General features: G+C 43.8%; 1 protein-coding gene across 2 annotated transcripts in view; it reads right to left on the bottom strand.

Moving 5' to 3' along the window:
• Window positions 1–23,434, bottom strand: part of RB1 (RB transcriptional corepressor 1) — a 276,260-nt gene that overhangs the window by 154,147 nt on the left and 98,679 nt on the right. For both annotated transcript variants that reach the window (XM_075591161.1, XM_075591160.1), the window contains exons 13-17: window positions 20,350–20,466; window positions 16,245–16,301; window positions 14,986–15,017; window positions 11,128–11,204; window positions 8,914–9,113 (exon numbers count right to left, since the gene is read on the bottom strand). In XM_075591161.1, the coding sequence (XP_075447276.1) occupies window positions 8,914–9,113; window positions 11,128–11,204; window positions 14,986–15,017; window positions 16,245–16,301; window positions 20,350–20,466 (483 nt within the window). The remainder of the gene's footprint in view (window positions 1–8,913; window positions 9,114–11,127; window positions 11,205–14,985; window positions 15,018–16,244; window positions 16,302–20,349; window positions 20,467–23,434) is intronic.

The raw sequence follows: 23,434 nt of genomic DNA, 5'->3' as shown, positions 1-23,434 counted from the left end.
ACCTCTCTTGGTCAGCCTAGCGCAGACCCTCTCCAGGATTCCTGACCACGTTAACAGGCTATCCCTTCTGGCGTCCTACCAACTAGCACTGCCTCAAAGTGACTCGGTCAGCTATAGCCCGGCTCCAGACACCTCACTCCTTTCAGGCCCCTAGGTCGTCCCTGCGAACTGACAATATCCCGTCAGCCCCCTGACCACCCCTAGGTCCGTCCCTACGCAGCACAGAGTGGCAGCAGACTCTCTCCCTGTTTCCCAGTGTGCCTAGCTAGAGCCTGTCCTGATGACAGATCTGATCTCAGCAGCGCCTCCAAATGTAATGGTATTTCTGAACCGGCCTGACCCACCCAATCTCACATTGGCCCCTGTGGTCTAACCGGCCCCCATTACAGTGTGGTAGTGTCTGGTGGTGCACCTGTTGGCAACAGGACTCCTGAGTCTCCCGCATGATGGTGTGTGGGGAGGACCCGTCCAGACAGGCAGCTGAGGTAGTGTGCTGAGTCTCACCTAGTTCCAGTGCAGCGCCTCCACCTCATCAGGGTCCCTGCGTCCGCATGGGGATGATCCTGTTGAGGAACTCCTTCGTGGTGCTCCTCTCTGTACATTCACTCCACACATGTACACGAGAGGGTTTGTGATTGAGAACATCTTTATTGCCTGAGTGGGCTAGCTGCCCCTCGCAGTAGATATCTAGCCACTCATGTCCAGTCAGTGCCTCCCTTTAAAAGGTGTATCTCTCCTTAGATAGGGATTCCCTATCCCCGCAGGGATCTCTGCCCTGTGCCAGGTCCCTGGACACAGTCTCCTCTTCAGTTACTATAACATAACTCGAACTCTCAGTAACTCAGGCTAGGACTAGAACTTGAACTCCTCCTAGCTGAACTTGTACTAGAACTAGAACTCCTGCCAGAACTAACTTTTAGACACAGTGCTGTGCCTTATGTACACTCTGGAAGCTGACACACCTCTGACATCACTAACCATGGAGTCAGAGCATGTGACCACTCCCATCCATACACAGGGCACCCCACCAGGGTGTGAGGGCAAACCTCCATAATTACTGCTGGCATGCCCACAACTTACCAGGCCTTACTGTCAGCAGGAGAGATGACTGTAGCCATTTTACATGACCGCTACATATATATATATATATTATATGTTAGTTGGGCTTTGAAGCAATTAAGTCCACTGTATCAGTACATGATCTACTGATCGGCCTCCAATGTATCATGCGCAAGTAGTGCGTCCTGCACAGTGGAGCTTGCAATGTAACTTTCTAGCTGAGGAACAGTGAGATATTGTGACTTACCCAAAGTCACAGGGAGAACAGACCCTGGGATTAACCTGAAGCGAAGTCTCCAGCCCACCAGCACTGGATGTTCCCCGCAATACGATGCAGCCGCTGCTTTTATTTCACTTCAGCATTTTACAGATTTCACTTCCTTACAGAAGGCCGATTTCTAAATACGTTTTAGCATCTATAGATTAAAACTAAAAAGCTTAGAAGTGTTTTTATCAGTTAGATGTTATATCTTTTTTTGCGATAATTCTTTTAGTTGCAAAGCACTTTAGGGGATTTACAGGGATGCCTTGGATGTGCAATTGTAGAGTTAGAATATGAACAGTACAATTCTCGCTGATTTGCATAGCAGCCTCCAAAGAAGGAGGGAATTGGGGGGCGGGAGAGAAGAAACATATTAGACCTTTGAGTGCCTGCAATTGCCAATTGGTCTGTGTATAGATATGTCCTACCACATGTTAGCCATTGCTGTAGCCTTATCGGAAAGGGCTCGATTTAGACGTTCGGCATGAAAAGTTCATGCACAATAAGTTTTGGAGTAATGATATTTTTCATAGATTATTTTAAATATGGTGAGAACACCCATTTTTTATTGCAAAATAATAAATAAATATTCATGCAACTTTGCATTGCTAATCTCACAATTTAATAAAATCGGCCCCCCATAAGTGTACAAGGATGATTAAACATACAAGCTGATATATTGAACACTAATGCCCCTAACTACCTGTAATTTCCTTGGAGCAGGGACATCTGTCTTCAGTTATGTGTACTTTTGGTATATCATGTTACTGTCCTCCCTCCCACATTGTACTGCGCTGTGGAATATACTGGTACCATCGTAATAAAATAAATCAATAATCTGCGTGTTATATATAAAATATTTTCTCGCTGCAAGGTTAGTTTTATAGTTTCCTGCCTGCCCGTAAAGGCCAGGTCACCATGTGTTGCAAGAAAGGTGCTAGTTCACAAGTCTTCGCTGTAAGTTTCCTGTTAACCAACCTCCTTCACACATTTCACAACATCAGCTCTTTGCAGCAGAGGGTCAGTTGTAAACCTTCAGCTGATACCACAATGTGGTCGCAAAAAAATATATAAATGGTGTTCGTGTGGCTTTCAGGTGTTCACTACTCCCACTTTTGACAGTTAATAATAATAATAGCATGTTCTTGTATAGCGCTGCTAGTTATACGCAGCGCTTTACAGAGACATTTTGCAGGCACAGGTCCCTGCCCCGTGGAGCTTACAATCTATATTTTTGGTGCCAGAGGCACAGGGAGATAAAGTGACTTGCCCAAGGTCACAAGGAGCCGACACCGGGAATTGAACCAGGCTCCCCTGCTTCAAACTCAGTGCCAGTCAGTGTCTTTGCTCACTGAGCCACTCACGCCCAGTTAGCTAAATGTTAGAAACCTGGGTGCTTTCATTTCTCTTGCGTGCCACATTCATTATAGAGGGGGGGGGGGGGAGGGGGGGTGAACACATGTTTTTCATGCTGTCAAAGTATTCTAACTGGGAGTTTAGGGCTCACGTTGGAGATTACACAGTCCAGTTGCAGAGGGGCTACTCTCCTTCTGTTTGCACCAGTATATCCAGTATGTCCCTCAGGAGTTGGCCCCTCAGCACTGAAAGAGCACACGTTGACTCTAGTTGAGAATAATTATTTCTCTTTTAATTACTTCTCTTTTAAATGCCCTCATTTTATTATAGTTACAATAAATGCTAAGTTTTATTTTAGAGGCAGCTCTTGAGTGCATCATACTGTAGGGATCTTGTGTATATAATATGGTTCAGATTCCGATAGCACCTTTCTGGTTCGAAGCTTACAGTACCTCACTAGATATGCTCGAGCAGTTATTTATCTCTATATTAACCATTTTACTGCCAGAGAAACCTACAATACATCACTTTGCAATGCGTTGCTGATCCCCCTGGAAGTAAAACTGGTAAACAAATTCTATATGGACTGTGGCCAAAAAGTTCAGCCCCCTTCAGCGACATATTTGACTCATAAGAAACATTAACACCACGCTGTTATCTTACAATAGTACCAACCATTTTACATCAGTTTTTTCAAGATGTTATTTAAGATTAAGAAAATGTTTGAGACAAATACAGAAAGGCAAAGCCCTACTGAATCTTTCCCATCTTTTCTTTGGGTAATTATTTTAGTTGCAAAGCACTTTAGGGGATTACAGGGATATCTAGGCTGTGCAATTGTACAGTTAGAATATGAACAGCACAATTCTGCTGATTTGCACAGAAGCCTCCAAAGAAGAGGGGGAAGGAGGGGCGAATGGGGGGGGGGGGGAGAAACATTAACCCTTTGATTGCCTGCGATTGCCAATTTGTCTGTGTGAATAGATATGTCCTACCACGTGTTAGCCATTGCTGTAGTCTTATCGGAAAAGGCTCGATTTAGACGTTCGTCATGGAAAGTTCATGCACTATACTTTTTGGAGTAATGATATTTTTGCATAGATTATTCTAAATACGGTGAGAACACCCATTTTTTATTGCTATTTTTTTTATATTTTCCTGCAAATTTGCATTGCTAATTTCAGAGTTTAATAAAAACGGTTAAACAAATGTAATATGAAAAAGGTTCATTCCCATTTAGGTAGATATTTGACATCAAAACAGTAAAACCCCTCTATATTACAACATTCTCTATAATTGTACAGTTTGTTTGGGATGTCATTGGTGAGGTTACAAAATAAAATGTGCAAATGTCCCCCTTTATGTGTAGGCCCAAAACCAAAGCAATAGGCACTTGCCATTTTGAAATGTTGATTTTACCTTCTGTGAGGAATGCAGTAACAATCCCAACTTCTAGAAATTAGGCCCAAATTACAAAGCAGTTGTTAGAAAATGTCATTTTTAGAGGCACTACGAAAAACACATGGTGAAGGCAATGTGCAAGAAAATGAATGTACTTTATGTCAACATCTTACTGAAATCATTTAATCAGGTCCGTCCCTAGGCAGTAAGCAGGTAAGGCGCCGCCTAGTGGTGGAAGGTCTCAGGGGGCTGAAAGAGCTGAGTAATACATGTAGGATTGAAGCAGGGAGTCTCCGGAGCTGCACCCCATTAAATTTAGCTGTGGGGACCCCCTTCTTCCTGAGATACCTCCTTAAGGGGGGCTGCTATCTTAGCTCAGGTTTAAAACCCCGGACACATGGGCCAATAGGAAGGCGCATATGATGTCACTGCTTCCCGTTGGCCCATGTGATGGGACATCTAAACCTGAGTGGAGATACCTCCTTAGGGCTCAATTATACCAAATACTGCTAGGCGGCAGCGCTATTCTGTGACGTCACCCAGCGCTGCCGCCGAGCAGCATAGTGATTATACCAGGGAACCGGTGGAGAGCAGGCAAGGAGGCGTGGCGGGGGTGTGGCTTGAGCGGTTCGCCCTCATTGGCTGGAACCGCTCACGTGACGCGGCCATTGCCAGCCAAGAACAAATCTGCAGATCGCGCCAGGAGACAGCCGCCCTACAGCTCCACGCGGCACGCACGCCACAGCAGGTATGTGCGCAGCTATTGATTTTTTTAAAGTTGTTTTTAAGGCGCACAGCACTGCGCGAGTTTCCCTGTATAATCATGGCCTTAAGGGGTGCCAGTAAGTATCTCAAGAAGCAGGGGGTCCTCAGAGCTGAAAATAATGGGGTTCCGCTCCCAAGAGCTCCTGCGTCCCATCTTGCTGCTACTATCATGCAGCTGTAAGATTAGAAATAAATAGAAAAATATTCAGAATTGTACATTCTTACCACTATATAAAACACCGGCTCTGTATTATTGGTGTACATGATGGATTGTTAAATACCCTGGAAGTTACTAAGTCATATTAATAGTTATTACATCAAGATTCAGTACTATTTCTAGGTTAATAGACTTTCTAGACCTCATTTTTCACTTCATGCTGCAAAGAGTGATAATCTTGTGGCTATCTGGATTTTATCAGCACATGTTTAAGTTTCAATTCATCATGCTGCTATCTTAACAGTTCATTTTTTAACCAACACTTGAAAGAAGAAAAGTTAGTGTATTATGTTAAAGACAAAATTATGGCGAAGGAGAGACTGCACAATTCATGCCTTGTTTGTCAGGGACAAATGTGAGAAGTATAAATGAGGAAAATGTTTAGACATGCTGTACACGCTAAACAAAATGGCATTTGTGTAGAAAACATGGATTAAAAAATATTATTTGAATGTGTGCACAACAAAATGCCTGAAGCCGCGATTATAGTGGCAGCGATGGCGTGCACGTGCAGTGCGAACAGATCTGTTCTCTATGAGGCCGCCCATAGAGTGTGCGACGGCTGGGTCACGTGCGCGGTTAAGCCAATGAGGGAGAAACGCTCACGTGATGTCACGGCCACGCCTCCGACCGCAGTACAGGTTGCCCACGAGTGACAGGCTTATGTGACATCATGCGCTCCATCGCACACAGCCACTGTAATCGCAGACTAAAGATGTAAAAGTACAGGTTGGGTAATATTTGCCTTGTGTAATAAAGTAAGATTCCCAGCTCTACTCGTCACACTTCCACCTACACAACCACACATCGCCATGCACGATGACATCTCCTGCATAAAACACCTAGTGGATTGGAAAGGCTGCGTCCATAGACACTGCAGCCGTGCGGAGGCGCGCGGAGGCTGAGCGAAAGCGGGTGCTTTCCCTGGCCTTAGAACACGCGCCATCCGGGGCGTGTCTATGGGCGGGCCTGTGACGTCACCGAGCTGGTTCGCCCTCATTGGGCGAACTGCTCACGTGACCGCCATAAAGCGCGAGAAATCAGTTTCAACTGATTTCACGCACATCGTGCGCGCCTGCACACTGTATAGACGCGATCACTGCCTTTAGGCAGTCTGAACGTTCAGCGGCCACGCGGTCTGCCTATCTATGGACGCAGCCTAAGACTGGTGCTTTAACCATGCCCAAAAAACTTCAACGTTATGATGACATTTGACTAGAGAAATATTTCTAGACCATGTTTAGCTGCAGAATGTAATAATTGGTACAGTATACTGCTTCCTTTACAAATGATTGCTTCCCCTGGAAGGTTTCGATCAGCCTAAACGTTAAACAATTAACGTCAATGAAAGACAAATTATCTGACATCACAACTGAAAAGTACCAAAATGTTTTCCATAATTTACGCCAACTGTACATTTATTAGATTATATCTTATAATTTTGTGGTTTATCATACTTTACCTGGAAATTTAATAAAACCACTCTCCACAAAATACAAAGTCTAAATTCATGGAAAGTAACAGTGTGTGGACTTAACAGAACCGAGGCAAGAGCAGAAGCAAAGTGAAATCACTTACACCAAGGAGTACTCAGGACTTTGTAGATAGTTTGTTTGAAATTTTATATATTATAGCGTGAGATTTTCCTTTGGATTTTAAACTTGATACTACCTAATAAATCAATAGTGAATGGTGAATAAGAGAAACATTGAAGCAAGGTTGACAGAAATAGTGACATTTGTATCTTGCATTTCTTAGGGCTGGCTAAGACAGGCTGCTACGGCAGCTTGCTAGCGTTCGCGCCCCCGCCGCTCGCTCCTGCAGCACAGCGATCTGTGCTCAAACGGCAGGATGCAGATCGCAGCATTTGGGGGCGTGGCGGGGGTGTGTAACGAACGCGTCACGGAGCTGGTTCGCCTTTATTGGCTGAACCAGCTTGCGTCACATGACTGTAGCCCCAAATTTCAATTTGGGTTGTGATGGCAAAATGTCGCAGCGACAACTCTGCACTTTGCCACCTGTGGAGTTTTCAGTTTGAAAACTCCCACCGCACAACCCAAATTTGCGACGGATTTGCGCACATCGCATCGCCTTCTGTCTGAGCGAGACCTTACAGTCAATGTATTAAAGTTTGGGGGTCAGCTCTTCCGGTCAATCTTACTTTATCAGCTGGTAATTTAGGGGACAACAATAAGAACAGCTACATGATGCACATATTGCAATGAGGTTTAACTACTGCTTCAGTGTGTGCATCAATTTTACCTATAACCAGCGTAAAAATAACAAATATGTCAAGTCTGAGGTGGTGTAAACTACTTAGGCCAACGCGTGTAAAAAGCAGCAGCACAGACCAGCACATAATTGCATCATACCTACAAATAGAAACAGTACATTGATACATCATACCAACAGTATTCTCACCGGGGAGACGCGCATCAGAGAAACCTTGTTGAAATGTATATGATCTAGATCCAAGCATATATGGCAACATCTATAGAGCTCCACAATATTATTGTATATATCTTTTTCTATAAAATGTATAACTTTGTGCCCAGGACATACTCAAAAACGAGCGGAAACGCAAGGTATTATTTCCTGGTAAAACATTTGATAAATAAATAAGAAATAAAAACTACACAGGAACCCCAAAATTAAGCAAATAGGGCGATGAAGGCAAAGTAAAGGAGGTGAACATAGAAAAATACATGTGTGAATTCAAGCTGACAAAAGACTTGAATCACAATGCAAAAAAAGTACTGTACTGTAGGTAGTAAATATTCAGAAGTGGTGGTGGTAGGTTAGAACAGGGATCCCAAATGTACATCAAGAGCAACCAGCAGGCCAGGATTTCAAGATTTCTCTACTATTAAAGTGAACTACTAAATGCAGTGGCCTGTTTAATAAATTAAATGCATTTGATCAAAAAAAAAAGCTGGAGTCCGACAAGTATTTTAAAACTATTTTTGCAACTGCCTCTTTATTTAGTCAATGAAGCAGGCTCTAATTATAATGAGGATAACTTGCTTTGCCACATGCTGCCCTGAAATTGTGACCTATTGGTCACTCGAGGATGGAACATATATTACTGTGAAAGCTTAATGATAAGTCTTCGGAGAGCTTTGTATAGTTAGCTGACCACATTTGGATTCTCTGCTACACCAGCATTTACAATGTATAAATGCATATAAATATATATATATATATAAATGCGTGTGTGTGTGTGTGTGTGTGTGTGTGTGTGTGTGTGTGTGTGTATATATATATATGTATGTGTCCAAAAGCAAAAAGTACACAATTGCCAACTTCACTAAAAGTTTCTGAATAAATGAGCCATTATTACTTCCTGTAGGAGGAACTTGTATAGTATGCTTAACTGTTGGGTAAGAAAGGTTTGCCATCATTATGTTAGGTAGCCTTTCTGCAGTTATTAGTTACTAATTTTCTGAAAATGAGTTGAACAAGAATACCAGAAAGGCTCATCTTTGTTGAATGGAAAAGAGCAGCCTTCATTTGTTTTAGTGGCTCTGGTTTATATATCCCTTTATACATTTGGGTTCAATGTTTTTTTCAGTCCCTGCAACACAGTGGCCTAGTTTAGAGCATATCTTTTTGTATACCCTGGCATTTAGAGCCAGACTGAAGCAAAAACAAATCGTTATTTTGATATGGAAACCAATATTGCAGTTGATCAGGCTTCTTTCCAATGTGGCCTCGGATGTGAAGAACCAAGGCCTGAAAAAGAGCTGGAAATGTGAAATCCAAGGGCATCTGTTGACTACATTGACACTGCAGACACTGTTCAACAATGTACAGCACATTACAGGATTAAAACAAATTCTAGCAATTTACTCACAGACTGCCAAGCCAAGCACTCCATTATCCGATGTTCGCAGCGCTCCAGGTGCTTGATCATATCTCTGGTCAGACTTGGTTCTGCCTTAATGAAGCTCTCAATTACTTTATAAAAGTCAAAGGCCTTCAACTCAAAAACATGGAGAATCCATGGAAAGGACAGATTTGTTCCTGGATTGGACTGGCTTTGAAAAGCATTTCCTAGATTAAACAAAAGTCATTATTAGCACAGTTCGATATTTAGAGGTCGTTCTTCAGGAGTATATATAAACATTGTGATGGAGAAGCTAACCTGTCTAAAGTGTATAATACATTTCTATTTAAACCAAAGACACGGAGTACGCAGTGCTTCACAAAATAGACACGACTCTTTATCAATTAAAATGAAGGGCCTAAAAACCCAAAAGCACTGTAGCCCTGAATCTAAATGCTACTGTATGTTAAGAGTTATACAAAGACAGTAGGCAAATTAACAGTTTAAATGCAGTGCATAGGGGACGTAGTAATGTGTAAAGGCAATTGAAATGCTTCATTCAGAAGTTATTTCACATTTGACATGAAGATGGTGAGGAGGTACTTTGGAAAAGGGGAAAGTGCGCCAGAGCTAGGGAGCTGTGAGTAAAGAAAAACAATGCACCTTTTGGGCTTTACTTTCACAGCTCAAGAGAGAGGTAGAGAAAGATGCACTCTGAGTGTCCAATTACACCGTGTCTGAGTATGGAAGCGGCTAAATGCAGCTTCGTTACCTACGAATGATGGTTATTACATTAAAATATAACTTGTAATCAGTTTGAAGAAGATAAACACAATATCTACGTACAATCTAAAGATGAGTGTGGAGGTGAGGGAAGAATGGTTATCACGGGAAAACCAACTGCTAAATGCAACAGATTACATAGATGGGAATTGCACATTTACATAAAATCTACCTGAAAGGTACAATTCACTGATATATATGTGTATACAGTACAGTAATTGAATTGTTACTTTCAGACACATTTCATGTAAATGTGCAAATCTCATCAAACTATTGCAATTAGCAGTTTGCTTTCCTGGGATAACCACTCCTCCACCACCCATCTTTAACTTTTATCTTAATAAAACTGATTAAAAGTTATATTTTAATTTAATAACCATAATTATTAAGTAATTAAGTTACATTTATCCGCTTCAATACTCTCAGAAACTAACTGGGCACTCTCAGAAAGATGCCCTTTTATAAAGTGCACAATATCTCTTTTGATCTCAATGTCATTTTATAACATAAAGAAGTGGTTTAACATTTTTTTTTGTTAAGGAACCCTATTATTATATTGCGACATTCTGCGGAACCCCAACCCTCTCTAATAGCGTGTCTGCGATCAGATGCATTGTAAGGAACCCCAATCATCTCTAATAGCATGTCTGAGATCGAATGTATTGTACTTTCTAATGTATTTGGTATCATTTTCAAATGACCTTGAAATTGAAGGGAACCCTTTAGGGATGCCCGGTGAACCCCAAGGTTCCTAGGAACCCCTCTTGAAAAACAGTGCCCTAGATATAGCACCTGCCCATGCGGTACGATTCGATATCCTTGAGCAGTTAAACCACCAATTCTGTTTACTTTCACAGCGACTTAAATTGTTAAAAAGCGATATTGACTTAATTCTTCCTTCTCCCCTTTCAGTTTGGAAGTTGTTCCTAAATAACTTTACAAAGTTTTGTACAGAAACTTTGTATTATTTAATCCTAAAAACTATCATTTGTATGGTGCTGCAGATGGAAAAAAGGAAAAACACTTAAAGCAGTTTCTTTAAATTGCACTGTAGGACGTGAAACCATTATGACATACAGTACAATAATATTTCTGTCATTTCCTTTTCTGTGTTAGCATTATTACACTTCAACCCCAATTTGCTTCCTATATCACCTATCCTATTTCAGAACTAACAAAATGTTAAAGACTCCATTGTATTTTTGTAAACACTAATTTATAAATTAGCCCCATTCACTAATTTTGAAGAATATAGCACCAATTCCAGTTAACTATGTGTCCTGCAATTTTGTATATTATTTAACCTTTTACACATAGGTTCTGAAGACATTAACTTTACATTTATCAAGACTACATTTGATAAGAAGCCACATACTGTATCTTGCCCACGCCTTTGCATTTCCTAACATATGTTTAAAGCATCAAGAAATCTTTCAGTGCTAAAACGGTTTTACTTACGTCCATATGTAGCCATGACAACCTCAACAGCACAGGCCAACAGACACGTAGGAAAGATGTCATTATTTAACAGTTTGCTGGGAAATAGAATCATTGAGAACAATAAACAACACATCCACTTGCAAAAACGTGTATTACCTTGTTTACCCAAGTTTAAATGAACCTCAGTTTAACAGTGAATACATTTTTAGGCCAAAAAGGCAGTCATTGTTGTAATAACATATACAGAACATATTTTTTGTAGTGTGTGTATATATATATATATATATATATATATATATATATATATATATATATATATATATACACATACATACAGTAGTGTGAAAAAGAAAGTACAACCTCTTTGAATTCTATGGTTTTACATATCAGGACATAATAATCATCTGTTCCTTAGCAGGTCTTAAAATTAGGTAAATACAACCTCAGCTGAACAACAACACATGACATATTACACTGTGTCATGATTTATTTAACAAAAATAAAGCCAAAATGGAGAAGCCATGTGTGAAAACTAAGTATACCTTATAATTCAATAGCTTGTAGAACCACCTTTAGCAGCAATAACTTGAAGTAATCGTTTTCTGTATGACTATCAGTCCCTCACATCGTTGTATAGGAATTTTGGCCCACTCTTCTTTACAACATTGCTTGAGTTCATTGAGGTTTGTGGGCATTTGTTTATGCACAGCTCTCTTAAGGTACAGCCACAGCATTTCAATCGGGTTGAGGGCTGGACTTTGACTGGGCCATTGCAACACCTTGATTCTTTTCTTTTTCAGCCATTCTGTTGTAGATTTGCTGGTGTGCTTGGGATCATTGTCCTGTTGCGTGACCCAATTTCGGCCAAGCTTTAGCTGTCAGACAGATGGCCTCACATTTGACTCTAGAATACTTTGGTATACAGAGGAGTTCATGGTCGACTCAATGACTGCAAGGTTCCCAGGTCCTGTGGCTGCAAAACAAGCCCAAATCATCACCCCTCCATCACCGTGCTTGACAATTGGTATGAGGTGTTTGTGCTGATATGCTGTGTTTGGTTTTCGCCAAACGTGGCGCTGTGCATTATGGCCAAACAACTCCACTTTGGTCTCGTCTGTCCAAAGGACATTGTTCCAGAAGTCTGGTGGTTTGTTCAGATGCAACTTTGTAAACCTAAGCCGCGCTGCCATGTTCTTTTTAGAGAGAAGAGGCTTTCTCCTGGCAACCCTTCCAAACAAACCATACTTGTTCAGTCTTTTTCTAATTGTACTGTCATGAACTTTAACATGCTAACTGAGGCCTGTAGAGTCTGAGATGTAATTCTTGCAATTTCTCTGAGCATTGCTCGCTCTGACCTTGGGGTGAATTTGCTGGGACGTCCACTCCTGGGAAGATTGGGAAGAACTGTCTTGAATGTTTTCCACTTTTGAATAATCTTTCTCACTGTAGATTGATGGAATTTAAATTGTTTGGAAATGATCTTATAACCATTCCCAGATTGATGGGCAGTAACAATTGCTTCTCTAAGATCATTGCTGATGTCTTTCCTCCTTGGCATTGTGTTAACACACACCTGAATGCTCCAGACCAGCAAACTGCTAAAACGTTGGCTTTTATAGAGGTGGTCACACTTGCTGATGATCAATTAATCAAGGGCATTTGATTAGCAGCACCTGTGCTACTTAGCATCTTAATTCCTATGGAAGCAGTAAGAGTGTACTTAGTTTTTTCACACACAGCTTCTCCATTTTGGCTTTATTTTTGTTAAATAAATCATGACACGGTGTAATAGGTCATGTGTTTTTGTTCATCTGAGGTTATATTTACCTAATTTTTAGAAGATGATTATTATGTCCTGATATGTAAAACCATAGAATTCAAAGAGGGTGTACTTTCTTTTTCACACCACTGTATATATATAGTGATACAGTCACTGTCTCTGTTTGGGATGGAGTGGTGCAGATAGTGTGCCTTCCAGCCTACAGGGAGTTAACCTCCCCTGGAGAAGCTAGCAGCAGCTGCAACTAATCAACAAGCAGCACTCCTGATTGAACAGGAGGTGGAGAAGGCAGAGAGAGCTGCACATAGAGATTTTGCTTACACAGAGATAACCTGGGGGTGGGTGGGGAAGGGATGTTACCCCTGCTCTGCTGATACTGATATTGGTACGGTGCTATTCCCAGGATAGTACAATGGTAAGAAAAGCGAGAAAAAGAACCTGGTAAACTGAAAGCACTCGAGTACCTATACGTATTGATTATAGTATTACATTTTTTTATTAGTAATCTTTATTAAAATAACAGGGTATATATAAATAGAAACACGACGAGTGCTAAATAGTATAGGTCAGTAGTATAGATATACAAAACAAAGAGTGATGTTTCGCCTAGGTAGTGATCAAGGGTGAACATCAGTCATAAAGGACTGGTATCCTCTTGACTGTAACTAACTTAGTTTAAAAGGAGTACAGTCTACATACATATATACACACATACATATATATATATAGATACATACATATATATACATCCATACATATATATATATTTATTTCTGCATCTCTTAATGAGACCAGAGTCTAAACATCTATTGGAACTGACTGAGAATAATTTAAAATCAATACTCCGATGGCCGTTTCGCGTGCATTTGCACGCTTTCTCAAGGCTTGTGGTAGTACAGGTAGTAATGATCTCCAATATTAGCCATGCTTATCAAGCCTAATATCTAGCTATTCTAGCTAACATTTACTATATAGTGGTTCATACTTTTATGTCCTGATCAGACATCCAATGGGCCAGCATTTTCTGACTGAGTACGAGTGTAATAGGGATCTGAGACTCCACTAATTCCACTCTTTTAAGCATACACAGAGAGACTGCTTTCCCCAGAGCGGAGGGAGAAAGACTTTTCCCCAACTAGGAGGAGACTGGTTGGTCTAGCTTCCTGTTACAGAACCTGCAGAGAGACAGGGCAAGCGGCTGTGGGGACTGCCCAGAAGAGTGTGCCTGAGACCTGAAGAACCCTGCGGCTGTGAACAAGGTGAGCCACAGGGAATCAGGTTTCCCTGAAGGATGTGCCTGGGACAAGGCTTGGACTCTTTCCCCGTATCGCAGTCAGGAGAGAACTGGGAGCCAGCAGGTAAAATGACCTGCATATGACTGTTTTGATATTGTTGTTAGTAAGGGGCTTAGCCCTCCAGCTGGTAGTTAGGAACCAACAACAGTGTTAGTTAGTGCTCTAAGAGGAGCTAGGCATTTTGTTTGGTTCCTGTTTTGTTTTATCCCCTGTAAATAAAACCTTGTTCAACGAACTATAGTGTTTCCTGCCTTGAATATAGGACAAAATACCCTGCAACGTGATGGAGACATCACAATATATACATACATATACATTAAAATGTAATCCATACTTATTAGTTTACATAACACAAATAAATGTTCCACTTATAAACCAAGGCTGTTCATTGTGATTGCACACACATATTTATTACCAAATACCATGCTAAAGTTACTTGGGTACACCCAAAGCAAGCAGAATGCTGCAATACTGAAAACATTTTCATTTTGTTAACTGTGCTATGCTAAACAAGTAGTTCTGAATGCTGAAATAGGGAAAAAATGTTATGTATGTTCATGGTCTCCATGACTGGATAACGCATTGTAATATTAAGGCAACATACAGTTAGGGATTGGTACGAAATGGAGGTGCATACTGGAAGCTGCTGACAAGAACAGAGGGCAGGAAGCCAACTATTAGTAGTCCTAGCTGTTATAGGGGAGAGTCCCTCAAGGGATTTACAAAGCAGTTGCTAAGCTAATTTCCTCTCACTTGCGATCTAAAATGAAATGTAATAAACCAAACAATTGCAAAACGAACCTGAAATTGTGAACGGACAAGCGCTCTTCCTCCTAAAATACAATGAGAAAAGAAACTTGTAAACAGATCTAAGTAGTTCTTACAATTTCCTTTTTCCCCCCACTTCCCTCTCCCCTGCATATCTATATATCTATATATATAAGACTGAAAAAATGTTTGTATGTCTGTTTGCACCCTCACCTCACTGGTCTGCGGCGCGGCCTGACGTCACGGCTACATCTACGGAGGGCGTGACAGTGACACCACCCTCACACCGCGTGCACCTCTTGGACTCACTCTCCATTTGGTGACTCACTCTCCATTTGGTGACTCACTCTCTTCGAGAGCCACACGCCGTTCCTGAGCCTCCAGGTAACATCCACCCCTGCCACCGCCGCCCTCCACCTGCCGTTCCACACCTCAACCCGCCCCGCCGCCTGCCATCCTCGACCCGCCGCCTCACACACTCCCCGCGCGTTGTGGTGCCGCACTGCTCCACCGGGGGCGGGAGATGGGCGCGGGGGGGAGGGGGGGAGCAGGGCAGTAGCGGGCACGGCTGACTGTCCCCTGGGGCGGGCGGTGGGGGGACACGGGGAGCCTCCTGCTACGATTGCCGCCTTTCCTCCCCCCAACCCCCCTCCTCTCCCCACTGGCACTCACCTCCAAACTTGCGCCTCTTACTCCAGTCTGTGTGTGTATGGGAGACAGTCTGTGTGGTGGGAGCCGGGGGTTGATGAGGGGGGGGGGCAGTAATGTGAGGTGCAAGGGAGGGTACAGTGATGTGAGGTGCAATGGGGGGAGAGTGATGTGAGGTGCAGGGGGGGAGAGTGATGTGACGTGCAATGGGGGGGAGAGTGATGTGACGGGCAAGGGGGGGAGAGTTATGTGACGTGCAAGGCGAGGGACAGTGATGTGGGGGCCAGGGGTGTGGAGACTGATGTGGGGGCAGGGTGGAGAAACCGCAGCTGTGAAGGAGGAGGGGGGGGAGACGGAGCTGTGAAGGGGGGGGGGCGGAGCTGTGAAGGGGAACGGAGTTGTGAACGTGGGGGCCACCCAGCTGTGAAGGGGGTAAATCACGGGCAACGCCGGGTATATCAGCTAGTATATATATATATATATATATATATATATATATATATATATATAAAGCAGAAAATAGCCGTGTTAGTCGAAAGCTTGTCCTATGACAAATTGTTAGTCCAATAAAAAATGTATCACCGAATACTGAAGAACTCATTTATACTGCACTATATATATATATATTTCAATTTTATACTTACTGACTTAAGAATGGATTCCATCACTCTGTAATGCAAACGCACCCCAACTTTATATCTCTATGGGAAAACAAATAAGCACTTAATGCACATGCAAAAAATGATTACATAAAGTCAAAAATTCTTGAAAAGGTCCAATTTATTTTTATTTTTTTTACAGGATGGGAACCAAGGTGTCTTGGAGCTTAACCGGTGTAGTTACCAGCTTTACTTCACGGTTTGTCTAGGGCAGGGATGGCCAGACACAACGGTATTTGCATTGGCCCACCAGCATCTTCTCACGCCGTCCAGCCAGGATCTGCAGCAGGAACGGAGCTGGGAGCTGGGGCCTCGCTGCAGATGCGCATGGATGGAAAGGCCGGCGTGAGATGAGCCTGATCCCTGGAGTATCCCGCAGACAACTGCACCCCTCAAGGTAACATTGGGGGGGAAGAGGAGGAGGATTTGTGTGGTGGGGAAGGGTAGGAGAATTTGTGTGTGGAATGGGGGGGTTGAAGAGGAGGATTTGTGAGGGGGGGAGGATTGCAAAGGGTGAAAGGAATTAGGAGTGGGGAAAGAATAGAAGAGGAGATTTAGTGACGTAGGAGGGGGGAGAGAGTGATAGGACGGGGGGACGGGTGATTGAGAGAGGAGAGGAGGGGGGGGAGAGCAAGAGAGAACAAGGGGAAAAAAGGAGAGCTGGGGAAGAGAGACAAGTGAGAAAGCGGGGGGAAGATAGACGAGAGAGCGGGGGAAGAGCAACAAGAGAGAGCGGGAGAAGAGAGACAAGAGAGTGGGGGAAGAGTAACAAGAGAGAGAGTGGGGGGAAGAGACAAGAGAGAGCGCGGGGGGAAGAGCAACAAGAGAGCACGGGGGGAAAGCAACAAGAGAGCGCGGGGAAGAGAGACAAGAGAAAGCAGGGGAACGAGCAACAAGAGAGAGAGCGGGGGAAGAGCAATAAGAGAGAGCAGGGGAAGAGCAACAAGAGAGAGCAGGGGGAAGAGAGAGCGGGGGAAGAGAGAGAGAGAGAGCGGGGGAAGAGAGAGAGAGCGGGGGAAGAGAGAGAGCGGGGGAAGAGAGAGAGCGGGGGAAAAGAGAGAGAGCGGGGAAAAAGCAACAAGAGAGAGCAGGGGAAGAGAGACAAGAGAGTGGGGGAAGAGCAACAAGAGAGACAGTGGGGGGAAGAGACAAGAGAGAGCGCGGGGGGAAGAGCAACAAGAGAGCGCGGGGGGAAAGCAACAAGAGAGAGCAGGGGGAAGAGAGAGCGGGGGAAGAGAGAGCGGGGGAAGAGAGAGAGAGAGAGCGGGGGAAGAGAGAGCGGGGGAAGAGAGAGCGGGGGAAGAGAGAGAGCGGGGGAAGAGAGAGAGAGCGGGGGAAGAGAGAGAGAGCGGGGGAAGAGAGAGAGAGCAGGGGCAAGAGCAACGAGAGAGAGCGGGGGGAAGAGCAACGAGAGAGCGGGGGGGAAGAGCAATGAGAGAGTGGGGGAAGAGCAACGAGAGAGTGGGGGAAGAGCAACAAGAGAGCAGGGGGAAGAGCAACAAGAGAGAGAGCGGGGGAACGAGCAACAAGAGAGAGCACGGGGGAACGAGCAACAAGAGAGAGCGCGGGAGAACGAGCAACAAGAGAGAGCGCGGGGGAACGAGCAACAAGAGAGAGCGCGGGAGAACGAGCAACAAGAGAGAGCGGGGGGAAAGCAACAAGAGAGCAGGGGAAGAGCAACAAGAGAGCGGGGGAAGAGCAACAAGAGAGCGGGGGAAGAGCAACAAGAGAGAGCAGGGGGAAGAGCAACAAGAGAGAGCAGGGGGAAGAGCAACAAGAGAGAGCAGGGGGAAGAGCAACAAGAGAGAGCAGGGGGAAGAGCAACAAGAGAGAGCAGGGGGAAGAGCAACAAGAGAGCGAGGGAAGAGCAACGAGAGAGCGGGGGGAAAGCAACAAGAGAGCGGGGGAAGAGCAACAAGAGAGCGGGGGAAGAGCAACAAGAGAGCGGGGAAAGCAACAAGAGAGCGCAGGGGAAAGCAATAAGAGAGCGTGGGGGAAAGCAACAAGAGAGCGCGGGGAAGAGAGACAAGAGAGAGAGCGGGGGAACGAGCAACAAGAGAGAGCGGGGGGGAAGAGCAACAAGAGAGCGGGGGGAAGAGCAACGAGAGAGCGGGGGGGAAGAGCAACGAGAGAGCGGGGGGAAGAGCAACGAGAGAGCGGGGGGAAGAGCAACGAGAGAGCGGGGGGAAGAGCAACGAGAGAGCGGGGGGAAGAGCAACGAGAGAGCGGGGGGAAGAGCAACGAGAGAGCGGGGGGAAGAGCAATGAGAGAAAGCAGGGGGAAGAGCACAAAGATCGAGAGAGGGGGGGAAGAGCAACGAGAGAGGGGGGGGAAGAGCAACGAGAGAGGGGGGGGAAGAGCAACAAGAGAGCGGGGGAAGAGCAACAAGAGAGCGCGCGGGGGAAGAGAGACCAGAGAGATCGGGGAGGAGAGAAAGATAGAGCTGGGGAAGAGCTATAGAGCGCGTCTTGGGAAAGAGCGAGCAGGGTAAGAGCAAGAGAGAGTGATGGGGGGAAGAGCAAGAAACAGAGCGGGGGAAGAGCACAAGAGAAAACGGGGGGGAAGAGCACGAGAGAAAGCGGGGGGAAGAGCACGAGAGAAAGCGGGGGAAGAGCACGAGAGAAAGCGGGGGAAAAGCACGAGAGAAAGCGGGGGGGAAGAGCACGAGAGAAAGCGGGGGAAAAGCACGAGAGAAAGCGGGGGAAAAGCACGAGAGAAAGCGGGGGAAAAGCACGAGAGAAAGCGGGGAAAAGCACGAGAGAAAGCGGGGGAAGAGCACGAGAGAAAGCGGGGGAAGAGCACGAGAGAAAGCGGGGGGAAGAGCACGAGAGAAAGCGGGGGGGAAGAGCACGAGAGAAAGCGGGGGGAAGAGCACGAGAAAAAGCGAGGGGGACGAGCACGAGAGAAAGCGGGGGGGAAGAGCACGAGAGAAAGCGGGGGGAAGAGCACGAGAGAAAGCGGGGGAAAAGCACGAGAGAAAGCGGGGGGAAGAGCACGAGAGAAAGCGAGGGGGACGAGCACGAGAGAAAGCGGGGGGGAAGAGCACGAGAGAAAGCGGGGGGAAGAGCACGAGAGAAAGCGGGGGAAAAGCACGAGAGAAAGCGGGGGGAAGAGCACGAGAGAAAGCGGGGGGGAAGAGCACGAGAAAAAGCGGGGGAAGAGCACGAGAGAAAGCGGGGGAAGAGCACGAGAAAAAGCGGGGGAAAAGCACGAGAGAAAGCGGGGGACGAGCACAAGAGAAAGCGGGGGGGAAGAGCACGAGAGAAAGCGGGGGAAGAGCACGAGAGAAAGCGGTGGGAAGAGCACAAGAGAAAGCGGGGGGAAGAGCACGAGAGAGAGGGTCACGAGCACGAGAGAAAGCGGGGGGGAGAGCACGAGAGAGGGTCACGAGCACGAGAGAGAGCACGAGAGAGAACGGGGGAAAGCACGAGAGAGAGCAGGAAAAGAGCACGAGGGAGAGCGGGGGAAAGACCACAAGAGAGCGAGGGGAAAGACCACAAGAGAGAGAGGGGAAAGAGCACAAGAGAGCGAGGGGAAAGAGCACAAGAGAGCGAGGGGAACTAGCACAAGAGAGAGAGGGAAAAGAGCACAAGAGAGCGAGGGGAACTAGCACAAGAGAGAGAGGGAAAAGAGCACAAGAGAGCGAGGGGAAAGAGCACAAGAGAGCGAGGGGAAAGAGCATAAGAGAGTGAGGGGAAAGAGCACAAGAGAGGGAGGGGAAAGAGCACGTGAGGGAGGGGAAGAGCAAGAAAGAGAGGTATTTAAAACCAGTAACTTCTCCGGTAAGTATCTTGGGAACTTGACTTTCCCATACCTGAAAATAAAAAATACTAGGGGGGAATCTTGTTTTAAATATGTAAACAACTAAAAAGAAATCTAAACAAAACGTTTTAGTTCCCAAAACATTTTCATTTCGGTTTTCCTCCAATAAAATGTCTGCAAATTAGAATATTATTAAAAATAGAATAAAATCAGAAACAATACATCAAAAAATATGCCTACATATGTTGACCAGATAACCAATACTGCACCTACTGTACAACAATTAACCATTTGGTAGTACTGCAACAATACATAACCCGAGTATTACCTGGTAACCAATTTCCACGCACGCTTGTCCAACAGCACTGGCAAAATGTTCTCTGAACACATGTCCTAGACGTTCTACTCGCTCTGTTATCCTGGCATTGGGGTTTACTGTGCAATTCTGCAAGGTAATTCAGGTAGAAGCATTACAAATGTGAGTTAACAATAGTCAATAACAAAAAAAAGATTAACGGACAGTCACATGGTTTAACACATTGACATGCATTTGTACCGTTAACTGTGCTGAAATCAAGTTTCAGGGACAAAAGTAGTTTCACTAATTTGACATTTTCTTAAATATAAGAATCACACTTTTTTTTTTGTACAAATATTTTTTTATTGAGTTTTTCCTTGAAAGTTAATACAAACAGCATTCATAACATTATATAAAGCAGTCTTCATGGGCTCCGTCGGGCCTTTGTATCCATTTGCTATTTCAGATAATTAAGACATCATAAAACACAATACAAAGAAAATAAAAATAAAACATAGGCAGTTGGGGGGGTGTTCCATCTCACTTCCTTAATCTACAGTTAGTTCTTCTCTAGATTAGCCTGAAGGCCCTCTAGGTTTGAGTTTCCAACCATGGGTCCCAGGTCTTATGAAATTTTTCCGTTGTATGTCTGAGGAAGGCAGAGAGTCTTTACATCAACATTACTTCCCCTATTCTATTTATGACCATTTGTTTGGAGGGGGGCAATGGGCATTTCCAGGCTGCCGCTATTGCGCATCTGGCGCCCGTCAGTATATGTGAGATCAGGCGTTTGGTCGGGGTGTTGGTCTTTTCGATCGGCTTGGCCAGCATGTATACCAGGGGGTCAAGTTTGACAATCAGATTAGTAGTGTCTTTTATAATTTCGAAAAAGGGGAATATCCAGATGCTCCAAACTTGCTATAAAACAATCAGTCCCTTGATGTCCTGTGAAATGGAAACGGAGGTGGACACAGCACTGCAGCAATTATAAGTGGATAATGAAGTAGATAAGCACACGTACAGAATAATGACTAAACCGAGGTGGGGGCTAGATTGCAGTGACTGATGGAAAGTACAAGGCTACACATACTTCTACATGGTGCAGAGTAATGGCCCAAATAAAACAGAAACTGCTGCCCTTACCGAGCTCCTGTGTCAAACGAAGTGCTGTAAGCTTCAGCTGGCTGTCTGTGAGATCTGCCGTGGAGTTGATAAAAAGCTGAGTCTCCTGCTGCGATGGCGTCCTGCGTGCTCCAGCCGATCAGGGTAAGAGGTATATGGAAGGAAGGATCCCAGCGGTCACTGCTAGCCTCCGTAAACTCAACCAAGCATGATTAATTAAAAAAATAAAAAAAATTAAAACTTTATTGGAACAAAAACATGGACATGAAAAAACCTCTAATGCGTTTCATCCCGTGAAGGGACTTTATCAAAGAGATAGATTCCAATACCATGGGGTAGCTCTAAATAGGCAGTGATGATCTCCCATTGGGCTAGAAATAATTAGCGCAGCTGCTGAATAGAAGCACTAATTAAGAAAGTAGATATAAACTTGGGTAGACCTGTCTAAAGGGAGATACCGATTGGTATGGTTCACATGAAGCAAAACACAATTGAACAAAAGTATTCAAATAAGTTAAAAAATGAAATACAACAACATTTTAATCTAAATGAAAAGGATAAAAAATAAAGAATGAAACATAAAAAAGAAAAAAGTTAAAACATTAATAAAAACAATATCCATCTGATAACGTGAACCATATAAACCTTAAATTTAAACTAAGAAAATCTAATAATAATATAAACACCATGGGATAATGAAAAAGTGTATATAAATTTATGATATGATATAATAATGAGAAGACATGATTAGTGGAACTAGACTCAACTTAAACAGCAATAAATACATATACCTTTATAGCATATAACAAAAGAAATATATGTACATATGATATTGCAGATATGAAACATACTAAATGGATAATAAGAGTACATACTCCTGTTCATTATCCTCAGACATCTCAATCTATAAGAAAATGTTTCAGTTCCCAGTCTAAGTTAATACGAAAGGGATGGAGAGTGTTCAAAGTATGTATCCAATACATTTCTTGTTTATTGAGAATATTTTCTCGATTACCACCCTTAGGATGACAGGAAATATGCTCTAATGCAAAAAAGGTAAAATTATCAATACTACCCCTGACGCATTCTGTAAAAGTGTCTAGCAACAGGATGTGTCAAATCTTGCCTCTTAATGAGACGTACATGTTCAGCAATTCTGCTCCTTAAAGGTCTGATGATAGGAATACGGTATTGGTTAAGAAAGGTCCAGACTCCGTAAGCGGATGTCCAAGACAACCCTCAATAATAATCAGAGTCCTTATTTCATAACGACATAGTCGCCAATCTAAATCTATCCGTGATATCGTGTCAAAACATTGGCATACTTTATTATTGGACAGGGATATTTCCCCTTTATTACAGGGGGGACCCAAGTTTACTTATCATAGAGCTAAGACATTGGGCATCACATCTATCTCCAAGCCTTTTTGACTCAAGGGCCGCTTTTCCCCACGTGCGGGGTATACCTAAAGGATTCTTTTCTTGTGGAAAATGTTCTTTGTGTAAATTTGCCCAACCCACTAAGGTAGTTGGTTATAATAATAATACAAAAACTTACCATATTAGGAACTTTCTAAACTGTAACACAAGTTTTGTAATGAATGTTCTTAATTGCGGGTGTGGCCAAAAATATGTGGGTCGCACCATCAGACCTTTAAGGAGCAGAATTGCTGAACATGTACGTCTCATTAAGAGGCAAGATTTGACACATCTTGTTGCTAGACACTTTACAGAATGCGTCAGGGGTAGTATTGATAATTTTACCTTTTTTGAATTAGAGCATATTTCCTGTCATCCTAGGGGTGGTAATCGAGAAAATATTCTCAATAAACAAGAAATGTATTGGATACATACTTTGAACACTCTCCATCCCTTTCATATTAACTTAGACTGGGAACTCAAACATTTTCTTATAGATTGAGTTGTCTGAGGATAATGCACAGGAGTATGTACTCTTATTATCCATGTAATATGTTTCATATCTGCAATATCA

This window comes from Ascaphus truei, chromosome 3 (assembly GCF_040206685.1).
Source record: "Ascaphus truei isolate aAscTru1 chromosome 3, aAscTru1.hap1, whole genome shotgun sequence".
NCBI lineage: Eukaryota > Metazoa > Chordata > Amphibia > Anura > Ascaphidae > Ascaphus > Ascaphus truei.
The sequence above is the reverse complement of the archived record's forward strand: the minus strand, read 5'-3'. Positions and strand labels throughout refer to the sequence as shown.